Source organism: Mesocricetus auratus, unplaced genomic scaffold (assembly GCF_017639785.1).
Source record: "Mesocricetus auratus isolate SY011 unplaced genomic scaffold, BCM_Maur_2.0 Super-Scaffold_100008, whole genome shotgun sequence".
Taxonomy (NCBI): domain Eukaryota; kingdom Metazoa; phylum Chordata; class Mammalia; order Rodentia; family Cricetidae; genus Mesocricetus; species Mesocricetus auratus.
In genome coordinates, this window is record NW_024429192.1 from 47,435,981 (window position 1) to 47,452,990 (window position 17,010).

Consider the following 17,010-nt stretch of genomic DNA (forward strand, 5'->3'; position numbering starts at 1 on the left):
CAAGGTAGAAGATCAAGGAAGAGTGAAGACAAATTGAGCTCCAGTCACCAATGCAGGGTCAAAGTCCCTTTCTATGAAAAGTCAAGTCTATTTCGAAATCTTCGCGACATGGATTTAAAGCCTCTTGCCATCCAGACACCCACTTGTATCTTTTAGGCTCTCCTTCCTTCCAGGGCCTTCCTTTTCAAACCTCTCCATTTTGCTCGCTCTTCTCTCCGACTGACTTGGTCGTTTTGATTTGGAATACTTAGAGGGCTTCACCAGTCTATAGGATGCTATCTGGTGGTCACTCTGGATGGCATACACCACAACAGTATCACTTTCCAGTGGATCACGAAATCTGAAAAAAAAATAGAATGGGTATTTGCAATAGTTATTATTTTGATCATTTTGTCATGATCACATATTACACCAGTACGTTTACGCAGTGCTCAAGATTTAACCTTATCTATGCCATTTAGGGTGCTATGAAAGTTGGACTGGACTTGATTAAAGTACAATTAAAAAGTACTTCTAGTGAAAGGACTAGACATCCCATCATTAGTCAATACAACATCAAATTTTGCTAATATATTGGCAAATAAAAATTTATAGGTAGGTTCCAGATCATAACAAATTGAATATCTGTAACGACTGCCATATGCATTCTGGATAACAAGTTATATGCATTATGTAGGAATTAACTGAGTAGGAATATATAAATTCTGCATTGAGATATTTCAAACACATTTTGTTTTCTTAAATTCTATGGTGTGTGTGTGCTCATACACACATGCTAATGGGATTTGTTTGTACACAGTAACTATGAAGTGAGCAGACTATGGGAAGCGGAAGATAAGGGTAGTTCTCAAATGCTTGTCAACAGAAGGACTGAATTTTGAGGCCGGAGAATTGCTAAAAATACTTGTTACTCTTGCAGAGACCTGGAGTTGGGCTCTCAACACCCGTGTTAGGCAACTCACAAACTCTCATAGTTATCAACTGCATGGGTTCCAATGCCCTCCACACACACACACACTATTGAAACTAAAATAAATCTACAACAAGAAGAAAGACATACATGAACATTATTATGGATAATCTTAGACATAAATGCATGAGAGAAGCTAGGTACAAAAAACATCATACTTAGTACTGCATTTATATGGAGTTCACAGATAAAATTGATCTATGGCAATAAAGATTCCTTATCAGAGAAAAGGAATCACCTGAAAGGAGCCATGAGGGACCTGGAGTGATACAAATGCTCCCTATCTCAATGGGAATCACACACACACACACACACACACACACACACACACACACACTAGTGTATGGTAAAGAAAGTATTAGGCTGTTCAATTGTTCAATTAAGATGCATGCTCTTTACTATGAATGAAATTTCAATAAAAAGCAAAAGAGCTGTTTCTTCTGGGAAGTTGAGCTGGCACATGGAGGTGATCACACAGGACTGTGCTATCTTTCTATCTGTTACTCTAAGTCTTCTAACCATGTTTGATTTCTAACTTTAAAACATGTATGTCTTCATGTTCATGGTTTGATTTGCCACAAAACAAACACTTTGTCAAAGTAGAAACTATGTAGTCATGTAAATTTAAAAAATATAATTGTCACCCAAATTCCCAATATGTGACTCAAAGGAGTGAGCCTTCAGTCCAGGAAGATCCAGGCACCACAGTAGGGCTGCTTGGGTGTCGACTCGCTCGATGGGTACTTCGGAAGATGTTCACCTGGGCACTTAGCAGGCATCTCTTCAAGAGGGTGCTTCGTAAAAGCTTACCTTTGCGGAAAGACATACCTGTTCTGGAGCTTCTTCAGGCCCAGCTCATACTTCTGTTTCTCCCAAGCTAATTCCGTCTCCACTTCCTGAATTTTAGAAATTGTTTTCTTATTGATTTCAGCATGAATTCTGGCATCAATATTGAAATCCTGCAGAGAAGTTGATTTGGTTATTGAAAAGGTTATTTTGTTTTTAAATTACTGTGTGTGTGTGAGTGTGTGTGTGTTTGTGTGTGTGTGTGCGTGTGTACAAGTACCTATGTGTGCCTGTGGAAGCCAGGGGTCATTCCACAAAGTTATCCACTTTATTTCTTGAGACAGTCTCTCGCTGGGACCTGGAGATTGTCAGTGAGGCTAGGCTGACTAGCCAGCAAGCCCCGAGTGTGTCAGCCTCTGTCCACCAAGTGCTGGCATTATAAGCTTGCTCCACCATGCCTGTTTTTTTATGAGACTAGTGGGGCTTGAACTCAGATTCTCATATTGACTAAGACATCTCTTTAGCCCTTTGATTAGACTCTTAACAACCATTCTAACACACAATTAATCACTGAACTGAACCCAAGGAACCCAGTGACAGAGAGAGAGGAGTGATGAGCAAATTGGCAAAGAATGGGCTGGCAAAACCAGCAGAGACAGCTGATCTGAACAGGGGAGAGCTCTTGGACCCCAGACCGACAGTGGGGGGGGGCCAGCATGGGACTGATCTGGACCCCCCAAATGTGAGTGTCAGTGAGAAGGCCTGGGCAACCTATGGGGCCCTGAGCTGTGGATCAGTGTCTATCCCTGGAATACAAACAGTCTTCGTGTGCCTATAGCACAAAGAGGGATGCTCTCTCAGCCTGGACTCTTAGGGGAGTGCCTGGACCCTACCCAGAGTGAAATGACAGACTCTAGATATCCCCTATGTGGAAGGATTTGGCAATAGGGTGGGAGGGTGGGGGGAAAGGGGAGTGCGGGAGGAGGGGAGGGAGAGGGAACTGGGATTGACATGTAAAACAAGCTATTTAAAATTAAAATAAAAAATGGTAAAAAACAACCATTCTGTTTAGGAAATAGTTGAAAATGAAGTAAAAGGTGCTAGAGAGATTGCTCGGTGGTTAAGAGCACTGGCTACTCTGGCAGAGAACCCGGGTTTGGTTCCCAGCACCCACATTTTGACTCATAAGCATCTGTAACTCCAGTTCTAAGGAGCTGAAACCCTCTTATGGCCTCCATGGACACTAGGCATGCACATGATGCTCATGTGTATATACAATAAAACTTCTGATGCATGAAAAAAAAGCATAGCCCAATCATTAGCAGGTACATTGAGTCTTACAGTAAATTCACAAAAGAAATAATGAATATAAAATTGGCTTGAACACTTCTGTGACTGCCCTTGTAAGTACAGTTATACTATTGGCTTTTAGATGCTTTGTGACTCAGCCCAGGCACTATTTTCCCATAGAGCTGATGAATTATTAAAAATGAAATGATGAAATCAAACTCTACATGTCCCTTCCCAAAAGATAAGTCAAATTCCAACCTGTGTTTTTATTTTATCATATTACTGAATACAAAAAAAAAGATACATCACAGAGCTAACCAAGTCCAGCAATCAACTTTGTGTTGCAGAGGTTCATTGACTTCCATCCTAACTGTGGCAAGTTTATAGCCTTTGAGGGGATGCAAATACATTGAATGGGCAGGTAAAAGAAAATTTAATGATGATGTCCTAATTTCTTTCCTGTCTCTTTGACAAACACCACCACAACAACAACAAAAACTTGGGGGAGGATCAGGATTATTTGGCTTATACTTCCAGGTCACAGGTGTTTAGTTAGGGCAGGAACTCAAGCAGGAGGCAAAGCAGGAGCAACAGGGGAATGCTGATTACTACAGGCTCTCTGTCTCACACTCATCCAGCTTTCTCATATATCCTAAGGTCACCTGCTTAGGGATGGCGGTGCCTGGCTACAGTGGGCTGGGTTCTCTTACATCAAGCTACATCAAGACAATGCCTCTGACACACACAGCACAACCCAGTCTGATCTGGGAAATTCCTCAATTGAAACTCCCTCAGATAACTCTAGGCTGTGCTAAGTTGACAATGGAAGCTAGCAAGGACAAAGGATTTCTCTGCATTCATTGTTGTCAACAAAACAGTCGTCCTAATCCAGAAATAACATCAATCAAGTAAAAAACGACTCTTTAGACTCACTGTCCGTTGAAACTGCATATGCACCGGTAATTCTTTATTCATTGCTAACAATTTCCAAAACTCATTCCTCAAAGCTTTGATTTGTTCTCTCTTTGAAGCTTTTATTTCTTCTACTTCCTTCATTAACTTGTCGTACTCCCTTTTCCTTCTGGCATTCTCAATACTGAAAGCAAAAATGTAACACGACGATCTCAGCAACAGAAATGGAGTAAGAGACAATTAGTACTCAACAACTTGGAAGTGCATTTGCCTTGATCAGCTGATGCAAAGTGTCAGTTTGCTAAAATCCCAGGCCTGATCAGTAGTTATCAAAATGTTTCATACCTGTAGGCTTTGGGATCTTCAATGTCTTCTGGAATGGGCTCTGATTCAATCCCAAACTGTAGGGAGAGGCAAAACATCAGCTTACAACAACTGTGGTTAGGTCACCTTCACAAAACCTGCACAAGGCCAAGTCAGTCAAAATTCCATCATGGATGGAGGAGGAGTCCCCAAGGCCTCACCCTTGGCAGAAGAGCCACTGGCAATGTCTGGCTGCTGAGGGATGGAGAATGACTCTCCTTTGTGGACTTGGTGGATGGTAGGTTGCCCATGCCCCAGTGGATGGCCCCGCATCAATGTAGAAACGGGGCAGCACTAGGTGTATTTAGGGGTTGAATTAATAACAATATTTGTTTTAAAAGGACATGACATGGGAAGGGGGATGGAGCGGAGGACAATGGAGGAGTTTCAGGGAGGTGATAGTGAGTGGATATGAAGAGAAGACATCATACAAGGGCATGAAGTTTTCAAAGAATAAACTTCAATTTTTCAAAAAGAACTCCCAAAATGATGTGTTCTAGGTGTACGAATAAACTGGAAATAAAATGGTCTTCTCAGGAAACAAAGCCTGATTACAAATCATATCTTACTGTTGACTGGATAGAGCAGTTTAGGCTTGTTTCTTGCTTTCTAAAGCAAACATAAATCTTTAGGAGGTAACAGTAACATGCCCAGAATCAAAGTAACTCTTGGAGTTTTTCACATGAAGTGTGTAGGGCTCAATAAAAGAAAAACAACTAGGTGTGCACACAGGACAAGATTTTATTTTTAAAAAATCGAAGAGAGACCAATGAAACAGAATGACAAGAGATATCAACCACAATATGTTAAAAAAAAGTTGAAGGCACTATTGAAAATTTTAGAGGTCTATCAAAGTACATTAAGAAGTAAATAATGGGAAAAGAAAATATAAACCTGAGGAATATTGCCTATTTTGAAGAGAAAAAGAAATGTTGGCTAAGAAAGTGCTTGATAAAGAAAACCTAATGCAGTATGGAGCTTATAACTTTAATAATAATAATGATTCAATACCATTAATATTTGATACAGAAGCAACAGAAAGTCAGAATTATAGCACTGTAGGAATACTATATTATAAGGTATAGGTTACAAATATTATGGATTATTGCCAATAAGATTACATTATAAAGTTAATATGTCTAAATTATTCTAAATGCTTAAAGACTTTAATACCACATCATTTCGTTATTTTAAAGTCAGCTATTATTATTAGTTAATTAATTGTTTAACTGTTTACATACCCTGGGAGATGGTATTTTGGCTTTCATTTCTTTCTGGACCATAAATTGAGAAAAAATGTTGAAGACAAAAATATTACCATCTGCCCCAGCAGTCACCAAGTATTTGTCATCAAAACTAACAGAGACGTTTGTAATACATCCGTAATCATTGTCGTGCACACTGAAATGCCAGTAGTCCTGCAAACTGGTCAGGGAGGGGTCACTCTGATTGAGGATATACACTCGAATTGCTCCATTTCTCATTCCACAGAACATCATAGTCTGGTTAGAACTATGAAGGAAAAAAAGGGTAAAGGATTATTCTCATAAGCTGGAAAATAACCTGTAGGGAGCACAGAAAGCCCTGAATGAGTGAGGTTCTGAGACGATGTGTGTTTTGGCAGGGGCATGGCCTGTTGAGGACTACAAGGCCAACTGACCCATGGGAAAATTGGCAAAGCCCTTATTCACACTGGCCAGGCTCAATATGAATGACAAAGCTTTCCTTGGGGTTTGAGGATGAGTGTGTATGGAGAGCTGATCAGTGTGTTCAAAAAACTAATACTGTGGCTTTCTTCCCCAGGTGTTTACAGCTGGAGAATGCTGGCCAATAGAGACCTCCTACCAACGTGAGCTGAGCCCTATTCTTGTCTTATACCTAATAAACGTGCTGACATCCCAAGTTTGCTGGGTAGTGGTAGCATTAGAGAACCTCACCGGACCCCATTTTCACTGTATGTATATGTGTCTGTCCTTTCTTCATTCCCTTACCATCCCCTGCTGGGGTTCTAAGACTGAAGTCAGACAAGACAGCGCATATTTAGATAATTAGTTAGTTGGTGAAGGTCAGAGGACAACTAGTGGGAGTTGGTTTTCTCTTTACAAATGTGGGTTCCAAGGACTGGAAAAAATATATAAGGAGGGAGAGTCAATCTGAAATTTGGAGCTAGTATCCAGGCCTTGAAACAATGACTGGCATTTGTGCTCAGTTCTTGATTATTAAATGGAGAACAGTCCAATTTATGGTTGCTTCAGAATCACTGTAAACCTGGTCCTTTGTTAGCTTACCACGAAATCACATCTTTCTACATAAAGGAAGACAGATCCATGTGATAAACAGAAACTGTGATATAACACCCAGCACAAAACCTGCAGAGTTTGAATACAATTTCAAGACAAGGGCTAGCTTTAACTCTATTTGCTCATTTGATTAACTTAAGTAGGTACCATGTGTGTTTCCCTTCATGTTGAATAGATCTTTAAAAAGTGACATTTCCATTTATGATGGCTCCTGTTGTCTGCTTGAAAGGATCTAGTATCTTCGGTGAGATGGTCTTCAGGGAATGCCTGAGAGGGTTTATCTCGATTACTTTAATGGCTGAGGGGAAAACTCAATTTAATTGTGGGTTGGATCATTGCCATGGCAGGGGATTCTGGAGTGTATGAAGAAAGTAGGCTGAACACAAGTTTGTATACAGGGCTCTTTGCTGACCCGAGGCATAATGTGATCCTACCATCTAACATCCCAGCCATGATGGACTGTACCTTGGATGTGACCTAAAGCAGACCCATTCTCCTGAGGTGTTTTGTCTGGGTGCTTTATTACAGCAGTGGGGGAAAAAAACAAGACATCCAGGATCCACAAAGACACAGACACTTTTCTAAAGTTCTCTTCACCTGAAAGTGAATTTTTGGATGGGGTTGTCCTCTGTGTCCTCCAGAAAGCGGAAATCAAATGGTTCATCTGCCTGTTTTTGGAAATCACTGCCTCTGACAAATGGGGGAAACTGACAGTGATATAGAAAACCAGAATCATAGCTGCCCTGGAAGACAGAAAGCGCAAAGGTTGTACACAGCCAATTCCCTGAGGGGTTTCAGATCATTTCAAATTTAGAACACAAAACGATGCTGTAACGTGGCCTCTGCTACAGGATTTGGATGGTTAAAGGCAGATATTATTTCTGTAAGTGTCCCATTGCCCACTAATATGCAATTATATAATTATGATTATGATTAGTTTCTACTCAGAAGTCAGCACAGGAGAGATTTCATCTCTGAAATTTTATGACTTGAAGTTATATTCTGCATAAACAGTATTTTAAAACAATAGGCTTTGTAGATCATTGTTCTTAGAATTACTTTTCAATTTGGGGTAACTTTAAACACTATTAATTTTCTAAGAAAGGCAATTTAGGGAAAAATACATCTCACTACATAAGGAGAAGACTACTAAGAATTTGTTGCAGCGACATAGTTCTAACCTGTTTTCTTTCTCTATGCGGATGGGACCCTTAATACAGAAAGTGAACTAAATGTTCTGGACATCAACGTATGAGATAAATGAGTAAATAACAGGGAAAAATTAACAAAATGATCAGCCTGAAAAATAAGGAAACTACGTTTTCACTCTGGTCAGTGGCAGACTGGATTGCATCAGCTACCCTTGCCCACTGGGGATAAGCAGAAAAAAAAATAACACACATTGAAAGCATTGGGAGCCACTCAAGCTGCAAGACCTAAAGTGGAGAGAAGCACAAGAGTAAGCCAGGCACGCAGTGCTGTTTTTCTGCCTAAAGAGATCAAGTGGGAGATCAGAGGCAAAGAAGCTGGACAGATCTACCTATGGCTCCTTGGGCATATTGCAAGCCAGCTCTTTCCATTCCAAAGAGAAGGGGGCATTGTAAGTACACTTTCCACTGGACTCCATTAGAACCTAGAGTGCCATTGGCATAGGGGTGAAAGGGAAGCGTGGGGGCGGTGGGGGACTGTTGTTAATTTGTTACGTAGTCAAGTTGTCAAACTGCTTTCTAGATATTTGTTTACACCCAGAGATTTGAACTACTTTCTACTTTGCTCAGAGAAGCTGTCTTTTGCAATGGGTAGTAGGTGTGCTCCAGTAATTATGTGTGTTCGGCTGTGGACAATTCATCTGTAGCCACCTCCTCTAGATCCAAGGCTCAGGGAACATTGAGGAAGAGGGGGCAGAGACAAAGTAAGAGCTGGCAGATAGGAAGGAGAGTTGGGAAAATTTGACTTCTGGGTGTGACATCAGCTCACAGCAACTGTGCTTAGGTCACATACACAAAACCTGCACAAGACCAAGCCAGTCAAGATTCCACCATGGATGGATGAAGGGTCCCCAAGGCCTCCCCCTTAGCAGAGGAGCTATGGTAAAGTCTGGCTGCTGAGGGTGGAGAGTGACTCTCCGTTGTGGACTTGTTAATGGTAGGTTGCCCATGGCACACATCCATGTGCAAATGGGCAGCACTAGAGGGATTTATTAGTAACAATATTTGTTTTAAAATGGCATGACAAGGGAAGGGAGATGGGGTGGGAGGCATCCTACTGTGGCCTTTGACTGGTGGTGTAGAATGTCTTTTCATGTGTTCCTTGGACATTTGTACTTTTTTCCTTAGGAGAATAATCCAAAACCTTTCTCCTATGTTTGAAATGGACTTAGCAGGAGTTGCTACTAACTTTTAATTCTCATTGTGTTTACTTTCTGTTAAGTTGCTCTATCAAATTTTTATTTTATAAAGTTTTTATTTGTATTTCTACAATTTATATGTGCATGTGGGAGTATCTGCAAGAATGTATTCCCCATGTGTGCAGATACCTGAGGAAGTCAGTTTACTCACATACCTAGAACATATCATTCCAGGTTTTCTGTTTAAAAAGTATACTCTGTTCATATCCATTTCTCCATTTGTGTGTGTGTGTGTGTGTGTGTGTGTGTGTGTGTGTGTGTGTGTGTGTGTGTGTGTAAGACATTCTGGAAGCCAAGAGGAAGTGGGAATGCAACTTTGTGGTAGAGAGTATACCCAGCACCACAAGGTAATAATGGTGGCCATGGTGCTGTGTTGGAAGCCAAGAGAAGAAAGCAAACGCATTTTAAAGAGGAGAAAGAGTCAACAGGTGAACATGTCAGATGCACAGAGAAGTGACCACTAAGCCTGACAATGGAGAAGTCACTGGATAAATAAAGAAATGATGATAAAACCCCAATTGGAACAGTGCAGGAGAGCTCAAAAACCACAGGACCTTTGTGTGCTGATGGTAAGAATTGAATTTTAAAAGACAAGAGGTAATGATACATGTTAAGTAGTTTGTTTCAGAAGTAAAATCATGTGGGGGAGCAGTGGGAGGAGAGGTAGAAGGGATAACTTTGATTGGAATGTAAAATGAAATTAAAAAATAAATTTAATTAAAAATAAAAGAACGAAAGCCCCCCCCCAAAAAAAGTCACATAGAGCATGAGAGAAAAGGAATAGACCCAAGAGGCCTTCTGGAACACTGCTGCCCTGGGCAAGCTGCCAAACAACACCCGCCAACTATAGCAGGCAAAGCAGAGCACAGATAGATCTCTGCAGAGTGCTAGAGATGGGAAAAGATGGGGAAATTCCATCTGACTCCCTTTATTTTCTCTGCGAAATGTGTCTAGAGAGACAGGCAAGTTGCAAAATGTGTGCGGTGAGAGGAAGCTGAAATAATTTGTAAAGTAAACACAACTGGGCAGTAGAATTGACCAACAATGTGAGTCCTGATATAAGGACTAGAGTCATGATTTCCTAATGAAGCCAGCTTTTCTAAGGCTTGGCTACAGGTAGAGTCAGTACGTGACTGGATCAAACAAGGTGAACGCTACCTTTGTGATCTGTGCTTTACCTCATGATAGGGCTTAGAGTCTAAGAGTATGGACTATGGATCCCGATTGTAAGCGGTGCTCACTTTGTATTACTTAACTGAAGTTGGGGGTGTCAGTTAAGAGCTCCACGCCTAGACTTCAAGAGACTAGGACCAAGTATGAACTAGTAATAATCTTCCCATATATTTTTAAGCCAGTTACTTTGAGAGGGGGGGAAATATGAGTGTGTGTGTGTGTGTGTGTGTATACATTCAAAAGTGAAAACTGTAACATCTATAATGAAGAAAATCTTACTTTGCAATATATTGAGAAAATGTTTCATGGTAAGACTATATGGTATGTAAGTGGAGGACACATAAGCTTCCATACACATCATGACTCATTCTTGCATTAATCTTTGTAACAACCATTATTCTTCCTTATTTTGATTGGAGTGGAATGAGACCACTTGAAAACACAGACTCCTAGTCTCTCATAGGCCACACAGCATAGGTGTTAGCGGGGTGACACTGCCATAAAAGCTGTTGTTTTCAAACAAACAACAACAAGAAAAACCAGAGGTGGAGGACCTCTTTGCCGTTTGACTATTTACTCTTGAATTTCCCCCCACTTTGGTACTCCTGAGCAGGTGAGTTTAGAGTTCAGATGCGAAAGGTAGACATATTTAAAAGAGATGCTAAGATTATAGAAAAAAAACTGTAACTTATATTAAAACTCAAAGCTATAGCAATAGTTAAAAATTAAATTCTCAGGCCGGGCGCATGCCTTTAATCCCAGCACTCGGGAGGCAGAGGCAGGCAGATCTTTGTGAGTTCGAGGCCGGGTTGGTCCGACAGCCTCCAAAACAATACAGAGAAACCCTGTCTTGTAAAACCAAAAAAAAAAAAATTTAAATTCTCAACACACATAAGGACGAATGTGGTGAAAGATAGTGACTATTAACTGAACCCAACAGGTGGTGAAAAAAAGTCTTGAATTTTTACTCACCAATGACACCCAGAACCTCCCTGGCCCCGAGTAAAAGCCACAGAGGATGGGAGAGGGGGTTGGTGGGATGAAGATCTCAGGCAGTGGCTCCTCTTCCTCTTCTTCCTCTTCGCCGCTCTCCTCCTCCAGGGACTCCTCTTCTCCAAATGCTTCACTCTCCTCCGCTAGCCTCCTCCTCCGTGCCTCCTTCTCCTTCTCCCTCAGCTCCTTCTGCCTTTCTCTCCTCTCGATTTCCATTAATCTCTTATTAAAAAGATAACAGGCATTTTAAAAATGTATTACTCTGTGACTGAGCATGACAGAAATTGTGGAAGGAAGAAGGAAGCTGTGGTTTCTAGAAACATCTACAGCTTGGAAATAACACTATTTACACAAAGCTACCCTTAGGGATATATTTTTATTAAAATCCAAATCTTTGTGATGAGCATCATTTCTTCTTAATGTCTTGATACCCATTTTTAAAAAATCATTTTGGCCATTCTTCCTTTAAGAGAAGGAAAGTGCTGTGTTTTCTCAAAGCTTGTCACTGTCAACCCAGGAACCATGTGGACTAAAGTAGGCAATGAGGAAACTTGTGATGTAGGCACTCAATCTCGACAACTGTCCAATGTAGACCCCCCAACACTGGTAGCCCCACCTCCTATTTACCCCTCAGAACTAGCTTCCCAGTTTACATGCTTTCTTCACACCAATCCTCTCTTCACCAAGCATCACAGTGGCTCAAACTGCTGTAGCTTGGTTGTCATCTAAAGAGACCTTCACTCTGGTCCTGTTCCATCTGCTACAAACTGCATGTGGCCATTTCACTGGCCATTCTTCCCCTCCTGAAAATGCTGAGAACTGTCCAAATAGTGGCTTCCTGGGGTTCTCCCAGCATTGTTTCCTCTCTCTTCCTGTCATTCTCTCAAACTTCTTCCCATCCTCTGAATTGACTGTCACTTCCAGATTGAGCCTGATTATCACTTCCAGTTAGCCATGTTTAACCCCCTCATCCCGTCATCAGTAACATCGCTCCCTCCACATCCTGAAGTCCTTTCTTTGTACTTGGGCTCTAGTTATCTATCCATGACGGCCTACCACCACAGTTAGTGGCCTCCTGCTACAGTTGCCACCTTCCTCCTAGTGTATAAACTCCTTCAGTCCAGGATCTGTTTTACTTTGTTTCACTTGTATTCTCCCAGAATCTCATAGAGAGTATTATGTATTCAAATGAAAGAAAATAAGGTAGACAATGTTTCAAGACTATTTTATACCAGAATCTTAGACTTGATACTTGAGAAATGGAAGCATCTGAGAAGCATGTCTTTGATTTCATAGGAGACAACATCATGATCATCAACATTCTTAAAGGTTGGGCTCGACGATTCAAGAATATAACCATTCTCACAGAGAGTCATTAAGGTGCTCTCAGGCTAGAAAAGAAACATTATGCATATCATTTACATGGAGGCATATTTTTACAAGTTCAAAAAATAACAAGCCAGGGAAAAATATAGTGATCTTTTAAAAAGACAATACCCCTACTGTAGTTATTAGCAATGATCCTAGTTACTAATGATTATCATATCATTAGGATTAATTATTAGCATTTAATTTTTAATCACTAACCTAATTACTAAAGTTAGATTTATATTTGTTTCCTTTAATGTTACCATAACTTATTTCCTTAGCCCAATACATGGTTGTGAAATCTGTTAGCTTAAAGACAGAAAGTTCTAATTAGAAATACTGAGGAAGTCTGTGGTGCCAACGACTTCTCGGCCTTCACAATCCATCCTCTGTCTTCCTAAGTTGATTTAAATGTAGATGCTCTCAAAATCTTTCTTTCCAGTTCTCTCCTTTCCCCCTAAGTGTGCTTCCAGAAGTCTTAAATAGTGACTTCTACTCACCTAAAATGGATCCCAGATTTATCTATCTACTATAGAATTTTCTTTTGCCCCAAACCACATCTGGAAAATCCCTATCTTGGTATAATTTGCTATTTATCTACCATATACTCAGAATTCTGTAACATGCTAAAAATGGAATTGGTAAAAAAAAAAAACCTGCTATTCTCACCCCCATTATGGCATTTGACTCCAAAGGGAGAGCCGGTCAGTGATCAATTCACACAGATTAATATAAGCTGCAATTGCAAAAGTCCTGGTAAGAGACCACAAGAACTTCCCGGTTGTGCATGATTTCCTGAGAAAGTGGCATCCAGCTTGAAGGAGTAGATGAATAAAATATAAGATGAATTGAGGTGTGTGTGAGCACTGTGTTTAAAGAGGAGACATTTTGGCAAATGTCCTGTGGCACATTTGAGCTTTAGGACAACAGCGAGCTCGGAACGCATTACCTAGAGCAAAATCACAGGAGGAAGGAGAGACCAGGCAAGGCATTAAGGGATTTAACACCAGTTGACTGGCTGCAAGGACTGACCAGATGCAAGAGCTGGGAGCAGAAACGTTGGAGGAGGAAGATGTTTCAAAAGAGAAGGAAAGGTCAACGGGGTCAAAGGATGCTGCAGTATCAAGTAAGGTAAGAATCAAATATCAGGTGGGTATTAGCAGTTCCTTCAGAAGAGCTGCCTGGTGGAATACGGGAACCAAACGGCAGGCAGGAGCCACAGAAGGACAGAGTTGGTGTGGAAGGCAATGTGTCCTGGGGATAGTCAGTCCTCCTAAGAGCTGATGAGAAGGAAGACAGGAGGGGCAATAACTGTAGAAGAACAGATCAGTCAGTGTATTTACTTTCTGTTAAGTGGTAGAGACTACTGCTGAAATTACCCAGTGAGCAGCAGGTAAGGGTAAATTCATATGCCAGGAAAGTGAAAAAAATAATGTAAAAAACTGAAGAAAAGCATGAGGGAGTCTACTCCAAAGGACGAGAGGCAGAATGGCCACTAAGTAGGAAGTGCAGCAGCTGCTCTATTGTAAAAGGAAGATGAGGAGGGAGACAGAAGCAGGAGAAACTCCATCTGGTAGTGAGAAGGCCCTGGCCTCTCTGGGAAGTGGTGCTGAGGGCAAGAGTGGGAGGCATGGAGCTTTGAGGTTTCAAGGTAGCCATCTTGTGTAGGAGAAGACACTGGTAAGAGTCATCAAAAGAACTGAGGAGAACTCATTTAAATCCCTATATTCTGGAGTAGGTAGTGATCCTCCTTGACATAAGATTATGCAGAATGTGGATCCTATCCCAGTGGGAACCAATGCACCCCAGCATTCTAGTCTCCTTCTCCACCCACAGAACTAGGTAAATGGGGGCCTGTTTCCTGGTGGCCTTCCTGTGCCTGGGGACTGCCACCACAAATCCCATTCTGGCAGGAGCCAACACATCTGAGCATCCTAGTCCATTACTCGACCCATGGTACCCGTAAGAGGAGAGCTACGAGAGTATTGGACTTGCTTGCACCCAATGGAAGGGAACCCTGGTCCCCTACCCACCAGGAGAGGAAGAGGCTCTTTCTGCACCCACTGGAAGAAGGGATGGCAAGGAGACAATAGAAAAACACACTTAACAACAGAAAAACAAATATGACACTGCCAGAGTCTAGAGACTCTACACCACCAGTAAGACTCAAACATTCAGATGCAAATGAAGCAGAAGAGAATGACCTTAAAAACAACTTCATGAAAATGATAGAGGCCCTCAAAGAGAATATAAGAAAGTCCCTTAAGAAATGGAAGAAAAAACAAATGAAAAATGCAAGAAATGGAGGAAAAGACACAGCAAAAATTGCAAGAAACAATTCAAACAGTGCAAGGGTTAAAAGCTGAAATAAAGACAATAAAAAAACATATTCTGAAGAATGCTGGAAATAAAAAATCTGGGCAAACAGTCAGGTACTACAGATGCAAACATAACCAACAGAATACAAGAGATAAAAGAGAGAATCTCAGGTGTTGAAGATTCACTAGGAGAAATAGATTCATCAACCAAAGAAAATCTTAAGTTCAACAAATCCCTAACACAAAATATCCAGGAAATATGCGACACTGTGAAAAGATCAAACTTGAGAATAATAAGTATAGAAGAAGGTGAAGAAACCCAGCTCAAAGGGGCAGAAAACATATTCAACAAAACCCTAGAAGAAAACTTTCCTAACCTAAAGAAAGACATGCCAATGAAGATACAAGAAGGTTACAGAACACTAAATAGAGTGGACCACAAAAACGACCCCTGGCCACATAATAATTAAGACCCCAAACATACAGAATAAAGAAAGAATATTAAGAGCAGCTAAGGAAAAAGGTCAAGTAACATATAAAAGCAAACCTATCAGAATTACACCTGACTTCTCCATGGAATTTCTGAAAGTCAGAAGGTCCTGGATAGATAGATACTCTACCAAAACTAAGAGACCACAGATGCCAGCCCAGACTACTATGCCAAGCAAAGCTTTCAATCACTATAGATGGAGAATACAAGATATTCCATGACAAAACCAGATTTAAATAATACATATCCATTAACCCATCCCTACAGAAAGTTCTGGAAGGAAAATTCCAACCCAAGGAATTTAACTCCAACCAGCAAAACATAGGCAATAGATAATCCCACTTTACCAACAGGCAAAAGAAAAAAGGAGTGAAAATCCACCTACAATTCCACTACCACCAACCATTCCAAAACAAACAAGAATGAGCCCATAAAAAGACACAGGCTAAAAGAATGGATTCAAAGAGAGAATGCATTCCCCTGCTGAATCAAACCTCAGCTTCAGACAGATGTTACCCACACACATATGAAAACCTGATCTTTGACAAAGAAGCTAAAATTATACATTGGAAAAAAGAAAGCATCTTCAGCAAATGGTGCTGGCATAACTGGATGCTGGCATGTAGAAGACTGAAGATAGATCCATATCTATCGCCATGCACAAAACTTAAGTCCAAATGGATCAAAGACTTCAACATAAATCCAGCCACACTACACTTCTTAGAAGAGAAAGTGGGAGGCACCATTGAACGAATTGGTACTGGAGACTGCTTCTGAACATAACGCCAGTAGCACAGACACTGAGACCGAGAATTAACAAATGGGACCTCCTGAAACTGAGAAGCTTCTGTAAGGCACAGGACACAGTCAACAAGACAAAATGGCAGCCCACAGAATGGGAAAAGATATTCACCAACCCCACATCTGACAGAGGGCTAATCTCCAAAGTCTACAAAGAACTCAACAAGCAAGTCTCCAAAACACCAAAGGATGCAATTAAATAGTGGGGTACAGAACTAAATAGAGAATTCTCAATAGAGAAGTCTAAAATGGCTGAGAGACACTTGAGAAAGTGTTCAACATCCTTAGCCATGTGGGAAATGCAAATCAAAACAGAATGGCTAAACTAAAAAACAACCGGACAGTTTATGCTGGAGAGGATGTGGGGAGAGGGGAACACTCCTCCACTGCTGGTGGGAGAGCAAACTCGTACAGCCGCTTTGGATATCAGTATGGTGGTTCCTCAGGAAAATGGGAATCAGTCTACCACAAGACCCAGCAATTCCAATCTTAGGCACATACCCAAAAGATGCACATTCATACAACAAGGGTGTCTATCCCTCTATGTTCATAGCAGCATTATTTGTAATAGCCAGAACCTGGAAGCAACCTAGGTGTCCCTCAACTGAAGAGTGGATAGAGAAAATGCGGTACATTTACACAATGGAGTACTACTAAGCAGAAAAAAAGCAATGGAATCTTAAAATTCTCAGGCAAATAGATGGCACTAGAAGAAACCATCCTGAGTGAGGTAACCTAGTCACAAAAAGACAAACATGGTATGTATTCACTGATATATGGATTTTAGACATGGATCAGGGGAGTTCTAGCCTGTCTGGGAAACAGGGAGGATCCTAAGA

The 17,010-nt window shown here is 41.0% G+C and overlaps 1 protein-coding gene across 4 annotated transcripts in view; it reads right to left on the reverse strand.

Moving 5' to 3' along the window:
- Positions 1-17,010, reverse strand: part of Cfap44 (cilia and flagella associated protein 44) — an 87,939-nt gene that overhangs the window by 41,622 nt on the left and 29,307 nt on the right. For all 4 annotated transcript variants that reach the window (XM_040750787.1, XM_021229901.2, XM_040750786.1 and 1 more), the window contains 8 exons: positions 12,427-12,585; positions 11,174-11,416; positions 7,219-7,364; positions 5,563-5,833; positions 4,304-4,359; positions 3,980-4,142; positions 1,799-1,929; positions 144-340 (listed from right to left, as the gene is read on the reverse strand). In XM_040750787.1, coding sequence (XP_040606721.1) covers positions 144-340; positions 1,799-1,929; positions 3,980-4,142; positions 4,304-4,359; positions 5,563-5,833; positions 7,219-7,364; positions 11,174-11,416; positions 12,427-12,585 — 1,366 coding nt within the window. The remainder of the gene's footprint in view (positions 1-143; positions 341-1,798; positions 1,930-3,979; positions 4,143-4,303; positions 4,360-5,562; positions 5,834-7,218; positions 7,365-11,173; positions 11,417-12,426; positions 12,586-17,010) is intronic.